We start from the raw sequence: 18,392 nt of genomic DNA on the forward strand, positions 1-18,392 counted from the left end.
CGGAGAATCTTGCCCGTTCACTAAGATAGTCTATCTGATATTTTTCAGAATTTAAGGATGCGAGAGGAAACATTGTCGTCAAATGTGATTCAGGCGCGATTATTGTCGTTGATGGCCATGAGACTGAATCACATACAGTGACTGACCCATTCTCAGGATTAATACAGTGTAAGGGAAAGGATGTGGAGACAGAAGAAATATTCCTGCATTTCAACTGTAAGTTTTCTTGCTCTTAAATTTATAGGCGGGTTCATTGAAGTTAATCACATTCCGTTCCCAGGACCTCCTGGAGGATTGCTCTTTGTCCCGGAGGCTCCCGCTTCACATCAGTCCCCATCATTCGGGATTGTTTGGTGGGGTCACCAGGGGAAGCGGCTCAGGGTAAGGGGCGAAATTCTCCGTAATTGGCGCGATGTCCGCCGACCGGCGCCAAAAACGGTGCAAATCAGTCCGGCATCGCGCCGCCCCAAAGGTGCGGAATCCTCCGCATCTTGAGCGTCCGAGCCCTAACCTTGAGGGGCTAGGCCGGCGCCGGACTGATTGCCGCCCTGCCAGCTGGCGCGGAAATGACATTGCCGGGCGGCGCATGCGCGGGAGCGTTAGCGGCTGCTCACGGCATGTGCAGTGGAGGGGGTCTCTTCCGCCTCCGCCATGGTGGAAACCATGGCGAAGGCGGAAGGAAAAGAGTTCCCCCACGGCACAGGCCCGCCCGCGGATCGGTGGGCCCCGATCGCGGGCCAGGCCACCGTGGGGCACCCTCCCAGGACCCCGGAGCCCATCCGTGCCACCTTGTCCCGCCAGTAAGAGAGGTGGTTTAATCCACGCTGGCAGGACAGGCATTCTAGCAGCGGGACTTCGGCCCATCCAGGCCAGAGAATCGCGGGGGGTGGCCCGCCAACCGGCGTGGCGCGATTCCTGCCCCCGCCGAATATCCGGTGCCGGAGAATTCGGCAACCGCCGGGGGCGGGATTCACGCCAGCCCCCGGCGATTCTCCGACCCGGCGGGGGGTCGGAGAATCCTGCCTAAGATCTCCCTGGCTCTGGAAAGCTTCCTGATCCCACAAAACATCTGTCAGATTATCACAAGAAAGAACTTCCATTTCTGGAGCACCGTCACCATAGTAACAGCCCGTCTTTAGCACAGGAAAAAATCTTCAGCCAATCAGGACTGTGCTGCCCTTGGTGAAATCTATCAAAGGGGTCCCACTCCACCCCACAGCCTCAAACACATTTAAACCCCAATAAACTGTGGTGTTGGGCGTTCTGACACACAGATGAGCCAACACAGTTGTATTTGGTACAACGCTGTTTTATTTAAACTTACTATCTACAGTTTTGTCTTGATACTCTGCACGTGGGGACTCCCTGTCTGTGATGTTAAAACAGGTCTTGTCGTTGTCCTTGTCCCCAGATCTACCGCCCACCAGGTGTCGTGTTTGTTCTTTTATACTGTCCCTGTCTTTGTCTGTGATTGGTTGTGGTGTTGTGTGTTCTGATTTGTCTGTTGGTGTGTCTATCATGATGTGCGTGTTTGAATATCATGACATAAACCACCTCACAACACTGCAGACTTCACAAAGCATTTGACATCCCCTTCAATCCTCACTATCTGCAACCTCCTCCAGCCCCCACAACACTCACTATCTGCAACCTCCTCCAGCCCCTACAACCCTCACTATCTGCAACCTCCTCCAGCCCCTACAACACTCACTATCTGCAACCTCCTCCAGCCCCTACAATCCTCACTATCTGCAGCCTCCTCCAGCCCCTACAACACTCACTATCTGCAACCTCCTCCATCCCATCCAATCCTCACTATCTGCAACCTCCTCCATCCCCTCCAACCCTCACTATCAAGACCCTCCTGCAGACCCTACAACCCTCACTATCTGAAACCTCCTCCAGCCCAGACAACCCTCACTATCTAGACCCTCCTCCAGCCCCTAAACCCTCACTATCTGCAACCTCCTCCAGCCCCTTCAACTCTCCCCTATCTCTGTAACCTCCTCAAACCCCTATAGCCCTCCCTATCTCTGTAACCTCTTCAAACCCCGACAACCGTCCCTATCTCTGTAATCTCCTCAAACAACTACAACCCTCCCTATCTCTATAACATCCTACAAGCCTCCCTATCTCTGTAACCTTCTCCAGCGCCTACAATCCTCTCTATCTCTGTAACCTTCTCAAACCCCTACAACCCTCCCTATCTCTGTAACCTCATCAAACCACTACAACCCTCCCTATCTCTGTAACCTCCGCGATCCAGTACAACACTCCCTATCTCTGTAACCTTCTCAAACCTCTACAACTCTCCCTACCTCTGTAACCTCCTCAAACCCCTACATCTCATCCTATCTCTGCAACTTCCTCAAACCCCCACAACCCACCCTATCTCTCTAACCTCGTCAAACACCTACAACCTTCCCTATCTCTAACCACCTTCAGCCCTACAACCCACCCTACCTCTGTAACCTACTCAAACCACTACACCCTTCATACCTCTGTAACGTCCGACAATCCTCCCTATCTCTCGAACCTCCTCAAACTCCTACAACCCTCCCTATTTCTGTAACCTCCTCAAATCCTACAACCCTTCCAATCTCTGTAACGACCGACAACCCTCCCTATCTCTCGAACCTACTCAAGCCCCTACAATTCTCCCTATCTCTGTAACCTCCTCAAACCCCTACAACCCTCCCTATCTCTGTACCTCAAACCCCTACAACTCTCCCTATCTCTGTAACCTCCTCAAATCCTACAACCCTCCCTATCTCTGTAATGTCCTACAACCCTCCAAATCGCTGTAATCTCCGCATCTCACTACAACCCTCCCTATCTCTGCAACCTCCTCAAACCCCTACAACTCTCCCTATCTCTGTAACCTCCTCAAACCCCTACAACCCTCCCTATCTCTGTACCTCAAACCCCTACAACCTTCCCTATCTCTGCAACCTCCTCAAACCCCTACAACCCACCCTCTCTCTGCAACCTCCATAAACCCCTATTACCCACCCTATCACTCTAACCACCTCAAACACCTACAACCTTCCCTTTCTCTGTAACCACCTTCAGCCCTACAACCCACCTACCTCTGAAAACCTACTCAAACCACTACAACCCTTCCTATCTCTGTAACGTCCGACAACCCTCCCTATCTCTCGAACCTCCTCAAACTCCTACAACCCTCCCTATCGCTGTAACCTCCTCAAACCCCTACAACTTTCCCTATCTCTGTAACCTCCCCAAACTCCTACAACTCTCCCTATCTCTGTAACCTCCTCAAAGCCCTACAACCTTCCCTATCTCTGCAACCTCCTCAAACCCCTACAGCTCTCCCTATCTCTGTAACCTCCTCAAACCCCTACAACTCTCCCTATCTCTGTAACCTCCTCAAATCCTACAACCCTCCCTATCACTGTAACGTCCTACAAAGCTCCAAATAACTGTAATCTCCTCATCTCACTACAGCCCTCCTTTTCTCTGTAAACTCCTCAAACCCCTACATCCCTCCCTATCTCTGTTACCACCTCAAACCCCTACAACTCTCCCTATCTCTGTAACCTCCACAAACTACTACAACTCTCCCTATCTCTGCAACCTCCTCAAACCGCTACAACCCTCCCTATCTCTGTAACCACCTTCAGCCCTACAACTCACCCTACCTCTGTAACCTACTCAAACCACTACAACCCTTCCTATCTCTGTAATATCTGACAATCCTCCCTGTCTCTCGAACCTCCTCAATCCCCTACAACTCTCCCTATCTCTGTAACCTCCTCAATCCCCTACAACTCTCCCTATCTCTGTAACCTCCTCAAATCCTACAACCCTCCCTATCTCTGTAATGTCCTACAAAGCTCCAAATCACTGTAATCTCCTCATCTCACTACAGCCCTCCCTATCTCTGTAAACTCCTCAAACCCCTACAACCCTCCCTATCTCTGCAACCGCCTCAAACCCCTACACCTCTCCCTATCTCTGTAACCTCCACAAACTACTATAACTCTCCCTATCTCTGCAACCTCCTCAAACCCCTACAACCCTCCCTATCTCTGTAACCACCTTCAGCCCTACAACCCACCCTACCTCTGTAACCTACTCAAACCACTACAACCCTTCCTATCACTGTAATATCCGACAATCCTCCCTATCTCTCGAACCTCCTCAATCCCGTACAACACTCCCTATCTCTGTAACCTCCTCAAACTCCTACAACCCTCCGTATCTCTGCAACCTTCTCAAAGCCCTACAACCCTCCCTATCTCTGTAACCTCCTCAAACCCCTACAACCTTCCCTATCTCTGTAATCTCCTCAAACTCCTACATCCCTCCCTATCTCTGTAACCTCCTCAAACCCCTACAACCTTCCCTATCTCTGTAACCTCCTCAAACCCTTCCAACCTTCCCTACCTCTGTAATCTCCTCAAACTCCTACAACCCTCCCTATCTTTCAGGCGGGAGGGATTCAGATTTCTGGATAACTGGGGCTCTTTCTGGGGAAGGTGGGACCTCTACAAACAGGATGGTCTACATCTGAACCTGCGGGGCACAAATATCCTGGGGGTGAGATTTGTTAGTGCTCTTTGGGGGGGTTTAAACTAATACAGCAGGGGCATGGGAACCTGGATTGTAGTTTTAGGGTAAGGGAGAATGAGAGTATAGAGGTCAGGAGCTCAGATTTGACGTCGCAGGAGGGGGCCAGTGTTCAGGTAGGTGGTTTGAAGTGTGTCTACTTCAATGCCAGGAGTATACGAAATAAGGTAGGGGAACTGGCAGCATGGGTTGGTACCTGGGACTTCGATGTTGTGGCCATTTCGGAGACATGGATAGAGCAGGGACAGGAATGGATGTTGCAGGTTCCGGGGTTTAGGTGTTTTAGTAAGCTCAGAGAAGAAGGCAAAAGAGGGGGAGGTGTGGCGCTGCTAGTCAAGAGCAGTATTACGGTGGCGGAGAGGATGCTAGATGGGGACTCATCTTCCGAGGTAGTATGGGCTGAGGTTAGAAACATGAAAGGAGAGGTCACACTGTTGGGAGTCTTCTATAGGCCTCCAAATAGTTCTAGGGATGTAGAGGAAAGGATGGCGAGGATGATCCTGGATAAGAGCGAAAGTAACAGGGTAGTTATTATGGGAGACTTTAACTTTCCAAATATTGACTGGAAAAGATATAGTTCGAGTACAATAGATGGGTCGTTTTTTGTACAGTGTGTGCAGGAGGGTTTCCTGACACAGTTTGTTGACAGGCCAACAAGAGGCGAGGCCACATTGGATTTGGTTTTGGGTAATGAACCAGGCCAGGTGTTGGATTTGGAGGTAGGAGAGCACTTTGGGGACAGTGACCACAATTCGGTGACGTTTACGTTAAGGATGGAAAGGGATAAGTATACACCGCAGGGCAAGAGTTATAGCTGGGGGAAGGGAAATTATGATGCCATTAGACGTGACTTGGGGGGGATAAGGTGGAGAAGTAGGCTGCAAGTGTTGGACACACTGGATAAGTGGAGCTTGTTCAAGGATCAGCTACTGCGTGTTCTTGATAAGTATGTACCGGTCAGGCAGGGAGGAAGGTGCCGAGCGAGGGAACCGTGGTTTACCAAGGAAGTGGAATCTCTTGTTAAGAGGAAGAAGAAGGCCTATGTGAAGATGAAGTGTGAAGTTTCAGTTGGGGCGATGGATAGTTACAAGGTAGCGAGGAAGGATCTAAAGAGAGAGCTAAGACGAGCAAGGAGGGGACATGAGAAGTATTTGGCAGGAAGGATCAAGGAAAACCCAAAAGCTTTCTATAGGTATGTCAGGAATAAGCGAATTACTAGGGAAAGAGTAGGACCAGTCAAGGACAGGGATGGGAAGTTGTGTGTAGAGTCTGAAGAGATAGGCGAGATACTAAATGAATATTTTTCGTCAGTATTCACTCAGGAAAAAGATAATGTTGCGGAGGAGAATGCTTAGCTCCAGGTAAATAGATTAGATGGCATTGAGGTACGTAGGGAAGAGGTGTTGGCAATTCTGGACAGGCTGAAAATAGATAAGTCCCCGGGACCTGATGGGATTTATCCTAGGATTCTCTGGGAGGCCAGGGAAGAGATTGCTGGACCATTGGCTTTGATTTTTATGTCATCATTGGCTACAGGAATAGTGCCAGAGGACTGGAGGATAGCAAATGTGGTCCCTTTGTTCAAAAAGGGGAGCAGAGACAACCCCGGCAACTATAGACCGGTGAGCCTCACGTCTGTAGTGGGTAAAGTCTTGGAGGGGATTATAAGAGACAAGATTTATAATCATCTAGATAGGAATAATATGATCAGGGATAGTCAGCATGGCTTTGTGAAGGGTAGGTCATGCCTCACAAACCTTATTGAGTTCTTTGAGAAGGTGACTGAACAGGTAGACGAGGGTAGAGCAGTTGATGTGGTGTATATGGATTTCAGTAAAGTGTTTGATAAGGTTCCCCACGGTAGGCTATTGCAGAAAATACGGAGGCTGGGGATTGAGGGTGATTTAGAGATGTGGATCAGAAATTGGCTAGCTGAAAGAAGACAGAGGGTGGTGGTTGATGGGAAATGTTCAGAATGGAGTTCAGTCACAAGTGGAGTACCACAAGGATCTGTTCTGGGGCCGTTGCTGTTTGTCATTTTTATCAATGACCTAGAGGGAGGCGCAGAAGGGTGGGTGAGTAAATTTTTAGACGATACTAAAGTCGGTGGTGTTGTCGATAGTGTGGAAGGAAGTAGCAGGTTACAGAGGGATATAGATAAGCTGCAGTGCTGGGCTGAGAGGTGGCAAATGGAGTTTAATGTAGAGAAGTGTGAGGTGATTCACTTTGGAAGGAATAACAGGAATGTGGAATATTTGGCTAATGGAAAAGTTCTTGAAAGTGTGGATGAGCAGAGGGATCTAGGTGTCCATGTACATAGATCCCTGAAAGTTGCCACCCAGGTTGATAGGGTGGTGAAGAAGGCCTATGGAGTGTTGGCCTTTATTGGTAGAGGGATTGAGTTCCGGAGTCAGGAGGTCATGTTGCAGCTGTACAGAACTCTGGTACGGCCGCATTTGGAGTATTGCGTACAGTTCTGGTCACCGCATTATAGGAAGGACGTGGAGGCTTTGGAACGGGTGCAGAGGAGATTTACCAGGATGTTGCCTGGTATGGAGGGAAAATCTTATGAGGAAAGGCTGATGGACTTGAGGTTGTTTTCGTTAGAGAGAAGAAGGTTAAGAGGAGACTTAATAGAGGCATACAAAATGATCAGGGGGTTGGATAGGGTGGACAGTGAGAGCCTTCTCCCGCGGATGGAAATGGCTAGCACGAGGGGACATAGCTTTAAACTGAGGGGTAATAGATATAGGACAGAGGTCAGAGGTAGGTTCTTTACGCAAAGAGTAGTGAGGCCGTGGAATGCCCTACCTGCTACAGTAGTGAACTCGCCAACATTGAGGGCATTTAAAAGTTTATTGGATAAACATATGGATGATAATGGCATAGTGTAGGTTAGATGGCTTTTGTTTCGGTGCAACATCGTGGGCCGAAGGGCCTGTACTGCGCTGTATTGTTCTATGTTCTATGTTCTATGTTCTATCTCTGCAACCTCCTCAAACCCCTACAACCTTCCCTATCTCTGTAACCTCCTCAAACCCCTACAACTCTCCCTGGTTCGGTTCTCCGTTACTGAGTCTAAGTGCTGACACCGGCTTGGGAACAGTGGCATTTTACCACAGAAAAAATGGTGCAAGTTGGCAGCACGGTGGTGCAGTGGTTAGCACTGCTGTCTCTCGACACGTGTGTGGCGACCCCACCCTCACCCCCACACCACCCTCACCCCCACACCACCCTCACCCCCACACCACCCTCACCCACACACCATCCCCACCCTGACACCACCTTCACCCTCACACCATCCCCACCCAGACACCACCCTCACCCCCACACCACCCTCACTCTCACACCATCCCCACCCAGACACCACCCTCACCCTCCATCACTAAACCCCCCCACCGCTCCCACCCCGTCTGGCTGAATAACCATACATGTTGTCCTGTGCCTTACAGGACCTGCCTGAGATGGGGCCGGTCAATCCAGTGCCCCCGCCCGCAGCCTGTGCCAGAGCCGGTGTCCCCAGAGCACAAACGGGGAGAACAACCTGAACATCAGCCTGAGGCCCGAGGCCCAGGACTCCCTGGAGTTCGGGTCAGAGGCGGACACTGACTTCTCCAACACCCTCCACCATCTCAGAGACTATCACCTCGGTTGGGCACATTAGTGAGGAGGCTCCTGGGACACCATCTGGTGTACACCACACAGCTGCTCCAGTACAGCAGGTGGAGGGTCGGAGGGCAGCCCGGCCCCAGGAACCAGCTGCCGCCCAGGTGGGTCCCGGGCTCATAGAACATAGAAAATACAGCACAGAACAGGCCCTTCGGCCCACGATGTTGTGCCGAACTTTTGTCCTCGATTAAGAACAAATTAATCCACACCCCATCATTCTACCGTAATCCATGTACCTATCCAATAGCCGCTTGAAGGTACCTAATGTTTCCGACTCAACAACTTCCACAGGCAGTGCATTCCATGCCCCCACTACTCTCTGTGTAAAGAACCTACCTCTGATATCCCTCCTATATCTTCCACCTTAAATTTATGTCCCCTTGTAATGGTTTGTTCCACCCGGGGAAGATGTCTCTGACTGTCTACTCTATCTATTCCCCTGATCATCTTATAAACCTCTATCAAGTCGCCCCTCATCCTTCTCCCTTCCCCTACCAGCGTCCCTGAACAGGCGCCGGAATGTGGCGACTAGGGGCTTTTCACAGTAACTTCATTTGAAGCCTACTTGTGACAATAAGCGATTTTCATTTCATTTCATTTCTAATGAGAAAAGGCCTAGCACCCTCAACCTTTCCTCGTAAGACCTACTCTCCATTCCAGGCAACATCCTGGTAAATCTTCTTTGCACCTTTTCCAGAGCTTCCACATCCTTCCTAAAATGAGGTGACCAGAACTGTACACAGTACTCCAAATGTGGCCTTACCAAGGTTTTGTACAGCTGCATCATCACCTCACGGCTCTTAAATTCAGGGGCCGGTTTAGCACACTGGGCTAAATCGCAGGCTTTGAAAGCAGACCAAGGCAGGTCAGCAGCACGGTTCAATTCCCGTACCAGCCTCCCTGAACAGGCAGCGGAATGTGGTGACTAGGGGTTTTTCACAGTAACTACATTTGAAGCCTACTTGTGACAATAAGCAGTTTTCATTTCATTTCATTTCATTTTCAAATTCAATCCCTCTGTTAATGAACGCGGGCACACCATAGGCCTTCTTCACAGCTCTATCCGCTTGAGTGACAACTTTCAAAGATGTATGAACATAGACCCCAAGATCTCTCTGCTCCTCCACATTGCCAAGAACTCTACCGTTAACCCTGTATTCCGCATTCAAATTTGTCCTTCCAAAATGGACAACCTCACATTTTTCAGAGTTAAACTCCATCTGCCACTTCTCAGCCCAGCTCTGCATCCTATCTATGTCTCTTTGCAGCCGACAACAGCCACAACTCCACCAATCTTCGTATCGTCTGCAAATTTAGTGACCCACCCTTCAACTCCCTCATCCAAGTCATTAATGAAAATCACAAACAGCAGAGGACCCAGAACTGATCCCTGTGATACGCCACTGGTAACTGCTCCTGGAACATCCAGTCCCAGCCACAGTGCAGGTGCAGTCAGAGACCCAGGGACTACAGGAGGGGATGACGGCCGGCTTCCAGCACCTGCAGGGGCAGGTGGAGGAGTCCATCCGTGTGCAGGAGCAGGGGTTGGTGCCAGTCATGCGTACCACCCAGGGCGACACTGGCTGGGGGCGGCGGGCTCCGGATGGACTGGCCCCATCTCTGCAAGTCCTGTAAGACACAAAACGTGATGTCAGAGGGAAGCTGTGATCTGATTGGTTGATAGGCCTGCCCCAAATTTTAAAAAAAACACAGCTAAACTCGTAAACTTAAATTAAACTAATTAATTAATTAGAGATGGCTGGTCAGATGATTTGCTTGAGCTGCTTGATGTGGGAGCTGGCAGATCCCATTGCGAGCTGCAGCGACCACATCTGCAGTAAGTGTTGGCTGCTCGAAGAGCTCCGGCTCAGAGTTGATGAGCTGGAGTCTGAGCTTCAAACACTGAGGCACATCCGGGAGGGGGAGACTTACCTGGACACTGTGTTTCAGGAGGCAGTCACACCTGTCAGAGTAAGTAGTTTAAATCCTGCCAGTGGCCAGGGACAGCAGGGTGTGACTGCAAGTCAGGCAGGTAAAGGGAACCAGCAGTCAGGAACTCAGGAGCCTCAGCCCTTGACCCTGTCCAACAGGTACGAGGCACTTGCTCCCTGTGTGGATGGCGAACAGGGCTGCAGGAAGGATGAGTAGGCTGACCAAGGCACCATGGTTCAGCAGGCCATTCAAGGGGAGGGAGTAAATAGGCAAGTTGTAGTTGTAGGGGATTCTATTATCAGGGGGCTAGATAGTGGGTGAAATTCTCCGGAAACGGCGCGATGTCCGCCGACTGGCGCCCAAAACGGTGCAAATCAGTCGGGCATCGCGACGCCCCAAAGGATGCGGAATGCTCCGCATCTTGGGGGGCCGAGCCCCAACCTTAAGGGGCTAGGCCCGCACCAGACGAATTTCCGCCCCGCCAGCTGGCGGAAAAGGCCTTTGGTGCCCCGCCAGCTGGCGCGGAAATGACATCTCCGGGCGGCGCATGCGCGGGAGCGTCAGCGGCCGCTGACGGCATCCCCGCGCATGCGCAGTGGAGGGAGTCTTTTCCGCCTCCGTCATGGTGGAGACCGTGGCGAAGGCGGAAGGTAAAGAGTGCCCCCACGGCACAGGCCCGCCCGCGGATCGGTGGGCACCGATCGCGGGCCAGGCCACCGTGGGGGCACCCCCCCGGGGCCAGATCGCCCCGCGCCCCCCCAGGACCCCGGAGCCCGCCCGCGCCACCTTGTCCCGCCGGTAAGGTAGGTGGTTTAATCCACGCCGGCGGAACAGGCATTTTAGCGGCGGGACTTCGGCCCATCTGGGCCGGAGAATCGCGGGGGGGGCCCCGCCAACCGGCGCGGCGTGATTCCCGCCCCCGCCGAATATCCGGTGGTGGAGAATTCGGCAACCAGCGGGGGCGGGATTCACGCCAGCCCCCGGCGATTCTCCAATCCGGCGGGGGGTCAGAGAATCTCGCCCAGTATCCTTTGTGAGCAGGATAAAGAGTCCCGCATGGTATGTTGCCTGCCCGGTGCTAGGGTGCGGGACATCTCTGACCGGCTTGAAAGGATACTGGAGAGGGAGGGGGAGGATCCAGTTGTTGTGGTCCATGTCGGTACCAACAACATAGGCAAGTCTAGAAAAGAGGACCTGGGGCAAAATTCTCCCCAAACGGCGCGATGTCCGCCGACTGGCGCCCAAAACGGCGCTAATCAGGCGGGCATCGCGCCGCCCCAAAGGTGGAGACCGTGGCGGAGGCGGAAGGGAAAGAGTGCCCCCACGGCACAGGCCCGCCTGCGGATCGGTGGGCCCCGATCGCGGGCCAGGCCACCGTGGGGGCACCCCCCGGGGTCAGATCGCCCCGCGCCCCCCCCAGGACCCCGGAGCCCGCCCACGCCACCTTGTCCCGCCGGTAAGAAAGGTACTTTAATTTACGCCGGCGGGACAGGCAATTTATCGACGGGACTTCGGCCCATCCGGGCCGGAGAATCGAGCGGGGGGGCCCGCCAACCGGCGCGGCGCGATTCCCGCCCCCGCCGAATCTCCGGTGCCGGAGAATTCGGCAACCGGCGGGGGCGGGATTCACGCCAGCCCCCGGCGATTCTCCGACCCGGCGGGGGGTCGGAGAATGACGCCCAAGTTTAAAGATTATAAAGAGCTAGGGTTCAAATTAAAAAACAAGTCCTCAAGGGTCATAATCTCCGGATTACTGCCCGAGCCACGTGCAAATTGGCACAGGGAGGCAAGAATAAGGGAAGTTAACACGTGGCTGAAAGAGTGGTTTGGGAAAGAGGGGTTCGTTTTCATGGGACACTGGCATCAGTTCTGGGACAGGGGGGACCTATACCATTGGGATGGTCTCCACCTGAACCGAGCTGGGACCAGTGTTCTGGTGAAAAGAGTAAATAGGGTGGTCAATAGGACTTTAAACTAGAGATTGGGGGGAAGGGAAAGTCAGGGAACCAAGAGGTGAAGTAATCAGTGGGAAGCGTAGCTGCTTAGGAATACAAAAAAGCACGAAAAGACAGAACTCAGGAGAGGTTACGATAGTCCCCATCCCACAAAATATGACACAGTGTATGGAAAGGCTCAGTAAACCAAGGTCCACCACACTAAGAAAACAAAAAGGGACGGTCAATAGAGAATTAAAGATGCTATATTTAAATGCGCACAGTGTACGGAACAAGGTAGATGAGCTTGTGGCCCAGATTGTGACTGACAGGTATGATGTGGTAGGCATCACAGAGACGTGGTTGCAGGGGGTTCAGGACTGGCATTTAAACATCCAGGGATTCACAACCTATCGAAAAGACAGAGAGGTGGGCAGAGGGGGCGGGGTTGCCTTGTTAATTAGGAATTAAATTAAATCAATACCACTAAACGACATAGGGTCAGATGATGTGGAGTCTGTGTGGGTAGAGTCGAGGAACCACAAAGGCAAAAAAACCATAATGGGAGTTATGTATAGGCCTCCTAACAGTGGTCAGGACTGGGGGCAAAAAATGCACCACGAAATAGAAAGTGCATGTCAGAAAGGCAAGGTCACAGTGATCATGGGGGACTTCAATATGCAGGTGGACTGGGTAAATAATGCTGCCAGTGGACCCAAGGAAAGGGAATTCATTGAATGTTTACAGGAGGGCTTTTTGGAACAGCTTGTGATGGAGCCCACGAGGGAACAGGCCATTCTGGACTTAGTGTTATGTCATGAGCCAGACTTGATTAAAGATCTTAAAGTAAGGGAACACTTAGGAGGCAGTGATCATAATACGGTAGAATTCAATCTCCAATTTGAAAGAAAGAAGGTAGAATCAGATGTAAAGGTGTTACAGTTAAATAAAGGTAACTACGGGGGCATGAGGGAGGAACTGACGAAAATTGACTGGGAGCAGAGCCTAGTGGGAAAGACAGTAGAACAGCAATGGCAGGAGTTTCTGGGAGTAATTGAGGACACAGTACAGAGGTTCATCCCAAAGAAAAGAAAGGTTATCAGAGGGGGGGAATTAGGCAGCCATGGCTGACAAAGGAAGTTAGGGAATGCATCAAAGCAAAAGAGAAAGCCTATAATATGGCAAAGAGTAGTGGGAAGTCAGAAGATTGGGAAGTCTACAAAAACAGAGGATAACAAAGAGAGAAATAAGGAAAGAGAGGATCAGATATGAAGGTAGGCTAGCCAGTAACATTAGGAATGATAGTAAAAGTTTCTTTAAATACATTAAAAACAAACGGGAGGCAAAAGTAGACATTGGGCCGCTCCAAAATGACGCTGGTAATCTAGTGATGGGAGACAAGGAAATAGCTGAGGAACTAAATAAGTACTTTGCGTCAGTCTTCACAGTAGAAGACATGAGTAATATCCCAACAATACAGGAGAGTTAGGGGGCAGAGTTGAATATGGTAGCCATCACAAAGGAGAAAGTGCTAGAGAAACTAAGAGGTCTAAAAATTGATAAATCTCCGGGCCCAGATGGGCTACATCCTAGAGTTCTAAAGGAGGTAGCTGAAGAAATAGTGGAGGCGTTAGTTATGATCTTTCAAAAGTCACTGGAGTCAGGGAAAGTCCCAGAGGATTGGAAAATCAATGTTGTAACCCCCCTGTTCAAGAAGGGAACAAGGAAAAAGATGGAAAATTATAGGCCAATTAGCCTAACCTCGGTTGTTGGCAAGATTCTAGAATCCATCGTTAAGGATGAGATTTCTAAATTCTTGGAAGTGCAGCGTCGGATTAGGACAAGTCAGCATGGATTTAGTAAGGGGAGGTCATGCCTGACAAACCTGTTAGAGTTCTTTGAAGAGATAGCAAATAGGTTAGACCAAGGAGAGCCAATGGATGTTATCTATCTTGACTTCCAAAAGGCCTTTGATAAGGTGCCTCACGGGAGACTGCTGAGTAAAATAAGGGCCCATGGTATTCGAGGCAAGGTACTAACATGGATTGACGATTGGCTGTCAGGCAGAAGGCAGAGAGTTGGGATAAAAGGTTCTTTTTCGGAATGGCAACCGGTGACGAGTGGTGTCCCGCAGGGTTCAGTGTTGGGGCCACAGCTGTTCTCTTTATATATTAACGATCTAGACGACGGGACTGGGGGCATTCTGGCTAAGTTTGCCGATGATACAAAGATAGGTGGAGGGGCAGGTAGTATGGAGGAGGTGGGGAGGCTGCAGAAAGATTTAGACAGTTTAGGAGAGTGGTCCAAGAAATGGCTGATGAAATTCAACGTGGGCAAATGCGAGGTCTTGCACTTTGGAAAAAAGAATAGAGGCATGGACTATTTTCTAAACGGTGACAAAATTCATAATGCTGAAGTGCAAAGGGACTTGGGAGTCCTAGTCCAGGATTCTCTAAAGGTAAACTTGCAGGTTGAATCCGTAATTAAGAAAGCAAATGCAATGTTGTCATTCATCTCAAGAGGCTTGGAATATAAAAGCAGGGATGTACTTCTGAAGCTTTATAAAGCATTAGTTAGGCCCCATTTAGAATACTGTGAGCAATTTTGGGCCCCACACCTCAGGAAGGACATACTGGCACTGGAGCGGGTCCAGCGGAGATTCACACGGATGATCCCAGGAATGGTAGGCCTAACATACGATGAACGTCTGAGGATCCTGGGATTATATTCATTGGAGTTTATGAGGTTGAGGGGAGATCTAATAGAAACTTACAAGATAATGAATGGCTTAGATAGGGTGGATGTAGGGAAATTGTTTCCAGTAACAGAGGAGACTAGGACCCGGGGGCACAGCCTTAGAATAAAAGGGAGTCACTTTAGAACAGAGATGAGGAGACATTTCTTCAGCCAGAGAGTGGTGGGTCTGTGGAATTCATTGCCACAGAGGGCGGTGGAGGCCGGGACGTTGAGTGTCTTTGAGACAGAAGTTGATAAATTCTTGATTTCACGAGGAATTAAGGGCTATGGAGAGAGAGCGGGTAAATGGAGTTGAAATCAGCCATGATTGAATGGTGGAGTGGACTCGATGGGCCGAATGGCCTTACTTCCGCTCCTATGTCTTATGGTCTTATGGGAACCCGTCCGGTCCCGGGGCCTTCCCCGCCTGCATACTCCCCAAACCCTTGCTCAGCTCCTCCAACCCAATTGGTGTCCCCAAGCCAGCCACCTCCTGCTCTTCCACCCTCGGGAATCTCAGTTGGTCTAGGAATCGTTTCATCCCCTCTTCCCCCGCTGGGGGCTGGGATCTGTACAGCTCTTCATAGAAGGCCTTAAATACCTCGTTTATTTTCATTGCATGGTGGAGTGGACTCGATGGGCCGACATGTATGATTCGACAGAGGGCTGGGGTGGGGGGGGGGGGGGGGGGGGGACACATATTTCCTGGGGATCTGCAACTGAGCAGGGTCTCACTCCCTCGCCCGCAGCCGAATTCCACCTCAGCCACCTCCCTTTCCCCCAGGCCACCGACCACCTCCACTGCCCTCTGCTCGGCCATGGTGAGGGACCGCACGTCTGGTGGTCTCCCTCCGATCGTCTCCCGCTCCCGGCGATTGTGTGCGTGGCCTTCTCCTGGGGGGAGGGTCACAAACGACGACACTGCTAGATGGTCCGACGCATGCAGCCCAGGGGGTGTGTTGATGTTGGCATGTGGGGCAGGGTGGGGGTTCGGCCGTCCCCCGGAGGGGAGGGGCCGGGTTACAGGTATGTGAGGGGGGGGTTAGTGCCGGGGCACAGCGCTGCCCCTCACCCTGGCCGCCCTGAGAGGGTCATGCAGTTTCTTCCTGCACTGCATCCCAGTCTGGACAACGTGGCCCCTGGCGCTGACCACCTCTGCCACCTGCGCCCAGGCTGACGAACGGCGGCGCCTGGCAGCCTTCCTCCCAGGCCGGGGTACAGGGTCACCTGCCTCTCCGCCTCGGCGCCCAGGATGGTGTCCAGCTCAGCGTCCCTGGACCGTGGAGCTGCTCTCCTTCCAGACAGCTTGTTGGCTGGGATGGTGTGTGTGGGGGGGAAGGACCATTTCAGTGCGGCTGCGTCTTGTGAGCTTCATGTGCGCCAATCGCGGAACCGACGAGTCCGGCATCGTTCTCCTTGGAATTGTTCACGTTCCATGTGGCGACGCTTCAAGCCCATTTAGAGCTGCTGAATCGGTGCAGCTGTTCCGCCGTTTTTCCTGGCGTAAAACACCAGGGTTCCCACTCCGGGGTCAGCACTTAGTCACAAAATCGGAGAATCCAGCCCTTAGTCTCCCGCTGTAACTTGCTGTCGAGTTTTCTTTTACAATTCTCCTGGGGTTCTTTTAGTGAAAGGGGCAATATAAATACAGCTTGTGTCTCGCTGGAGACCGGGTTTTTTCTTGTGTTACAGTTTTCATTTTCTCTCCGTTTCTCTATCTGATCCCAGTGTGTAAGAATTGTGTTGTGATGGACATCGCTGGAATAAGTGGGATCGTCATTGCAAGTGTCACCTTCACTATCTTCATCGCGATTGCTGTTTATTCTGTCTCAGCGCCGGACAGGTCGTGGGATCACCAAGGTACGGGAGATTCATGGTTGGTCAACGATTTCTCGAATGCTTGTCCCTCGTGACACCCTGATTGATGAGGGCCAGTTTAGCTAGTCTGCCGTCTGCACCTCTTCACAAGCAATCTCGGCAATTATCCGGATATAGAACATAGAACCGTACAGCACAGAACCGGCCCTTCGGCCCTCGATGTTGTGCCGAGCATTGTCCGAAACCAAGATCAAGCTATCCCACTCCCTGTCATTCTGGTGTGCTCCATGTGCCTATCCAATAACCGCTTGAAAGTTCCTAAAGTGTCCGACTCCACTATCACAGCAGGCAGTCCATTCCACACCCTAACCACTCTCTGAATAAAGAACCTACCTCGGACATCCCTCCTATATCTCCCACCCTGAATACAAAGAACAAAGAACAAAGAAATGTACAGCACAGGAACAGGCCCTTCGGCCCTCCAAGCCCGTGCCGACCATACTGCCCGACTAAACTACAATCTTCTACACTTCCTGGGTCCGTATCCTTCTATTCCCATCCTATTCATATATTTGTCAAGATGCCCCTTAAATGTCCCTATCGTCCCTGCCTCCACTACCTCCTCCGGTAGTGAGTTCCAGGCACCCACTACCCTCTGCGTAAAAAACTTGCCTCGTACATCTACTCTAAACTTTGCCCCTCTCACCTTAAACCTATGCCCCCTAGTAATTGACCCCTCTACCCTGGGGAAAAGCCTCTGACTATCCACTCTGTCTATGCCCCTCATAATTTTGTATACCTCTATCAGGTCGCCCCTCAACCTCCTTCGTTCCAGTGAGAACAAACCAAGTTTATTCAATCGCTCCTCATAGCTTATGCCCTCCATACCAGGCAACATTCTGGTAAATCTCTTCTGCACCCTCTCTAAAGCCTCCACATCCTTCTGGTAGTGTGGCGACCAGAATTGAACACTATACTCCAAGTGTGGCCTAACTAAGGTTCTATACAGCTGCAACATGACTTGCCAATTCTTATACTCAATGCCCCGGCCAATGAAGGCAAGCATGCCGTATGCCTTCTTGACTACCTTCTCCACCTGTGTAGCCCCTTTCAGTGATCTGTGGACCTGTACTCCTAGATCTCTTTGACTTTCAATACTCTTGAGGGTTCTACCATTCACTGTATATTCCCTACCTGCATTAGCCCTTCCAAAATGCATTAGCTCACATTTGTCCAGGTTAAACTCCATCTGCCATCTCTCCGCCCAAGTCTCCAGACAATCTAAATCCTGCTGTATCCTCAGACAGTCCTCATCGCTATCCGCAATTCCACCAACCTTTGTGTCGTCTGCAAACTTACTAATCAGACCAGTTACATTTTCCTCCAAATCATTTATATATACTACAAAGAGCAAAGGTCCCAGCACTGATCCCTGTGGAACACCACTGGTCACAGCCCTCCAATTAGAAAAGCATCCCTCCATTGCTACCCTCTGCCTTCTATGGCCTAGCCAGTTCTGTATCCACCTTGCCAGTTCACCCCTGATCCCGTGTGACTTCACCTTTTGTACTAGTCTACCATGAGGGACCTTGTCAAAGGCCTTACTGAAGTCCATATAGACAACATCTACTGCCCTACCTGCATCAATCATCTTAGTGACCTCCTCGAAAAACTCTATCAAGTTAGTGAGACACGACCTCCCCTTCACAA

General features: G+C 51.1%; 2 protein-coding genes across 2 annotated transcripts in view; one reads left to right on the plus strand and one right to left on the minus strand.

Annotated features, from left to right (window-relative positions):
• LOC140398089 (T-cell surface glycoprotein CD3 delta chain-like) overlaps positions 1-18,392 on the minus strand; it is a 313,504-nt gene that overhangs the window by 208,345 nt on the left and 86,767 nt on the right. The gene's annotated exons all lie outside the window — the stretch shown is intronic.
• The window catches only part of LOC140397939 (T-cell surface glycoprotein CD3 gamma chain-like), a 34,750-nt gene that overhangs the window by 7,465 nt on the left and 8,893 nt on the right, over positions 1-18,392 (plus strand). Inside the window, exons 2-3 of the mRNA XM_072486196.1 lie at positions 49-216; positions 16,593-16,724. Of these exons, the coding sequence (XP_072342297.1) occupies positions 49-216; positions 16,593-16,724 (300 nt within the window). The remainder of the gene's footprint in view (positions 1-48; positions 217-16,592; positions 16,725-18,392) is intronic.

The sequence above is a fragment of the Scyliorhinus torazame genome, chromosome 21, assembly GCF_047496885.1.
Source record: "Scyliorhinus torazame isolate Kashiwa2021f chromosome 21, sScyTor2.1, whole genome shotgun sequence".
In the NCBI taxonomy this organism is placed as follows: Eukaryota; Metazoa; Chordata; class Chondrichthyes; order Carcharhiniformes; family Scyliorhinidae; genus Scyliorhinus; species Scyliorhinus torazame.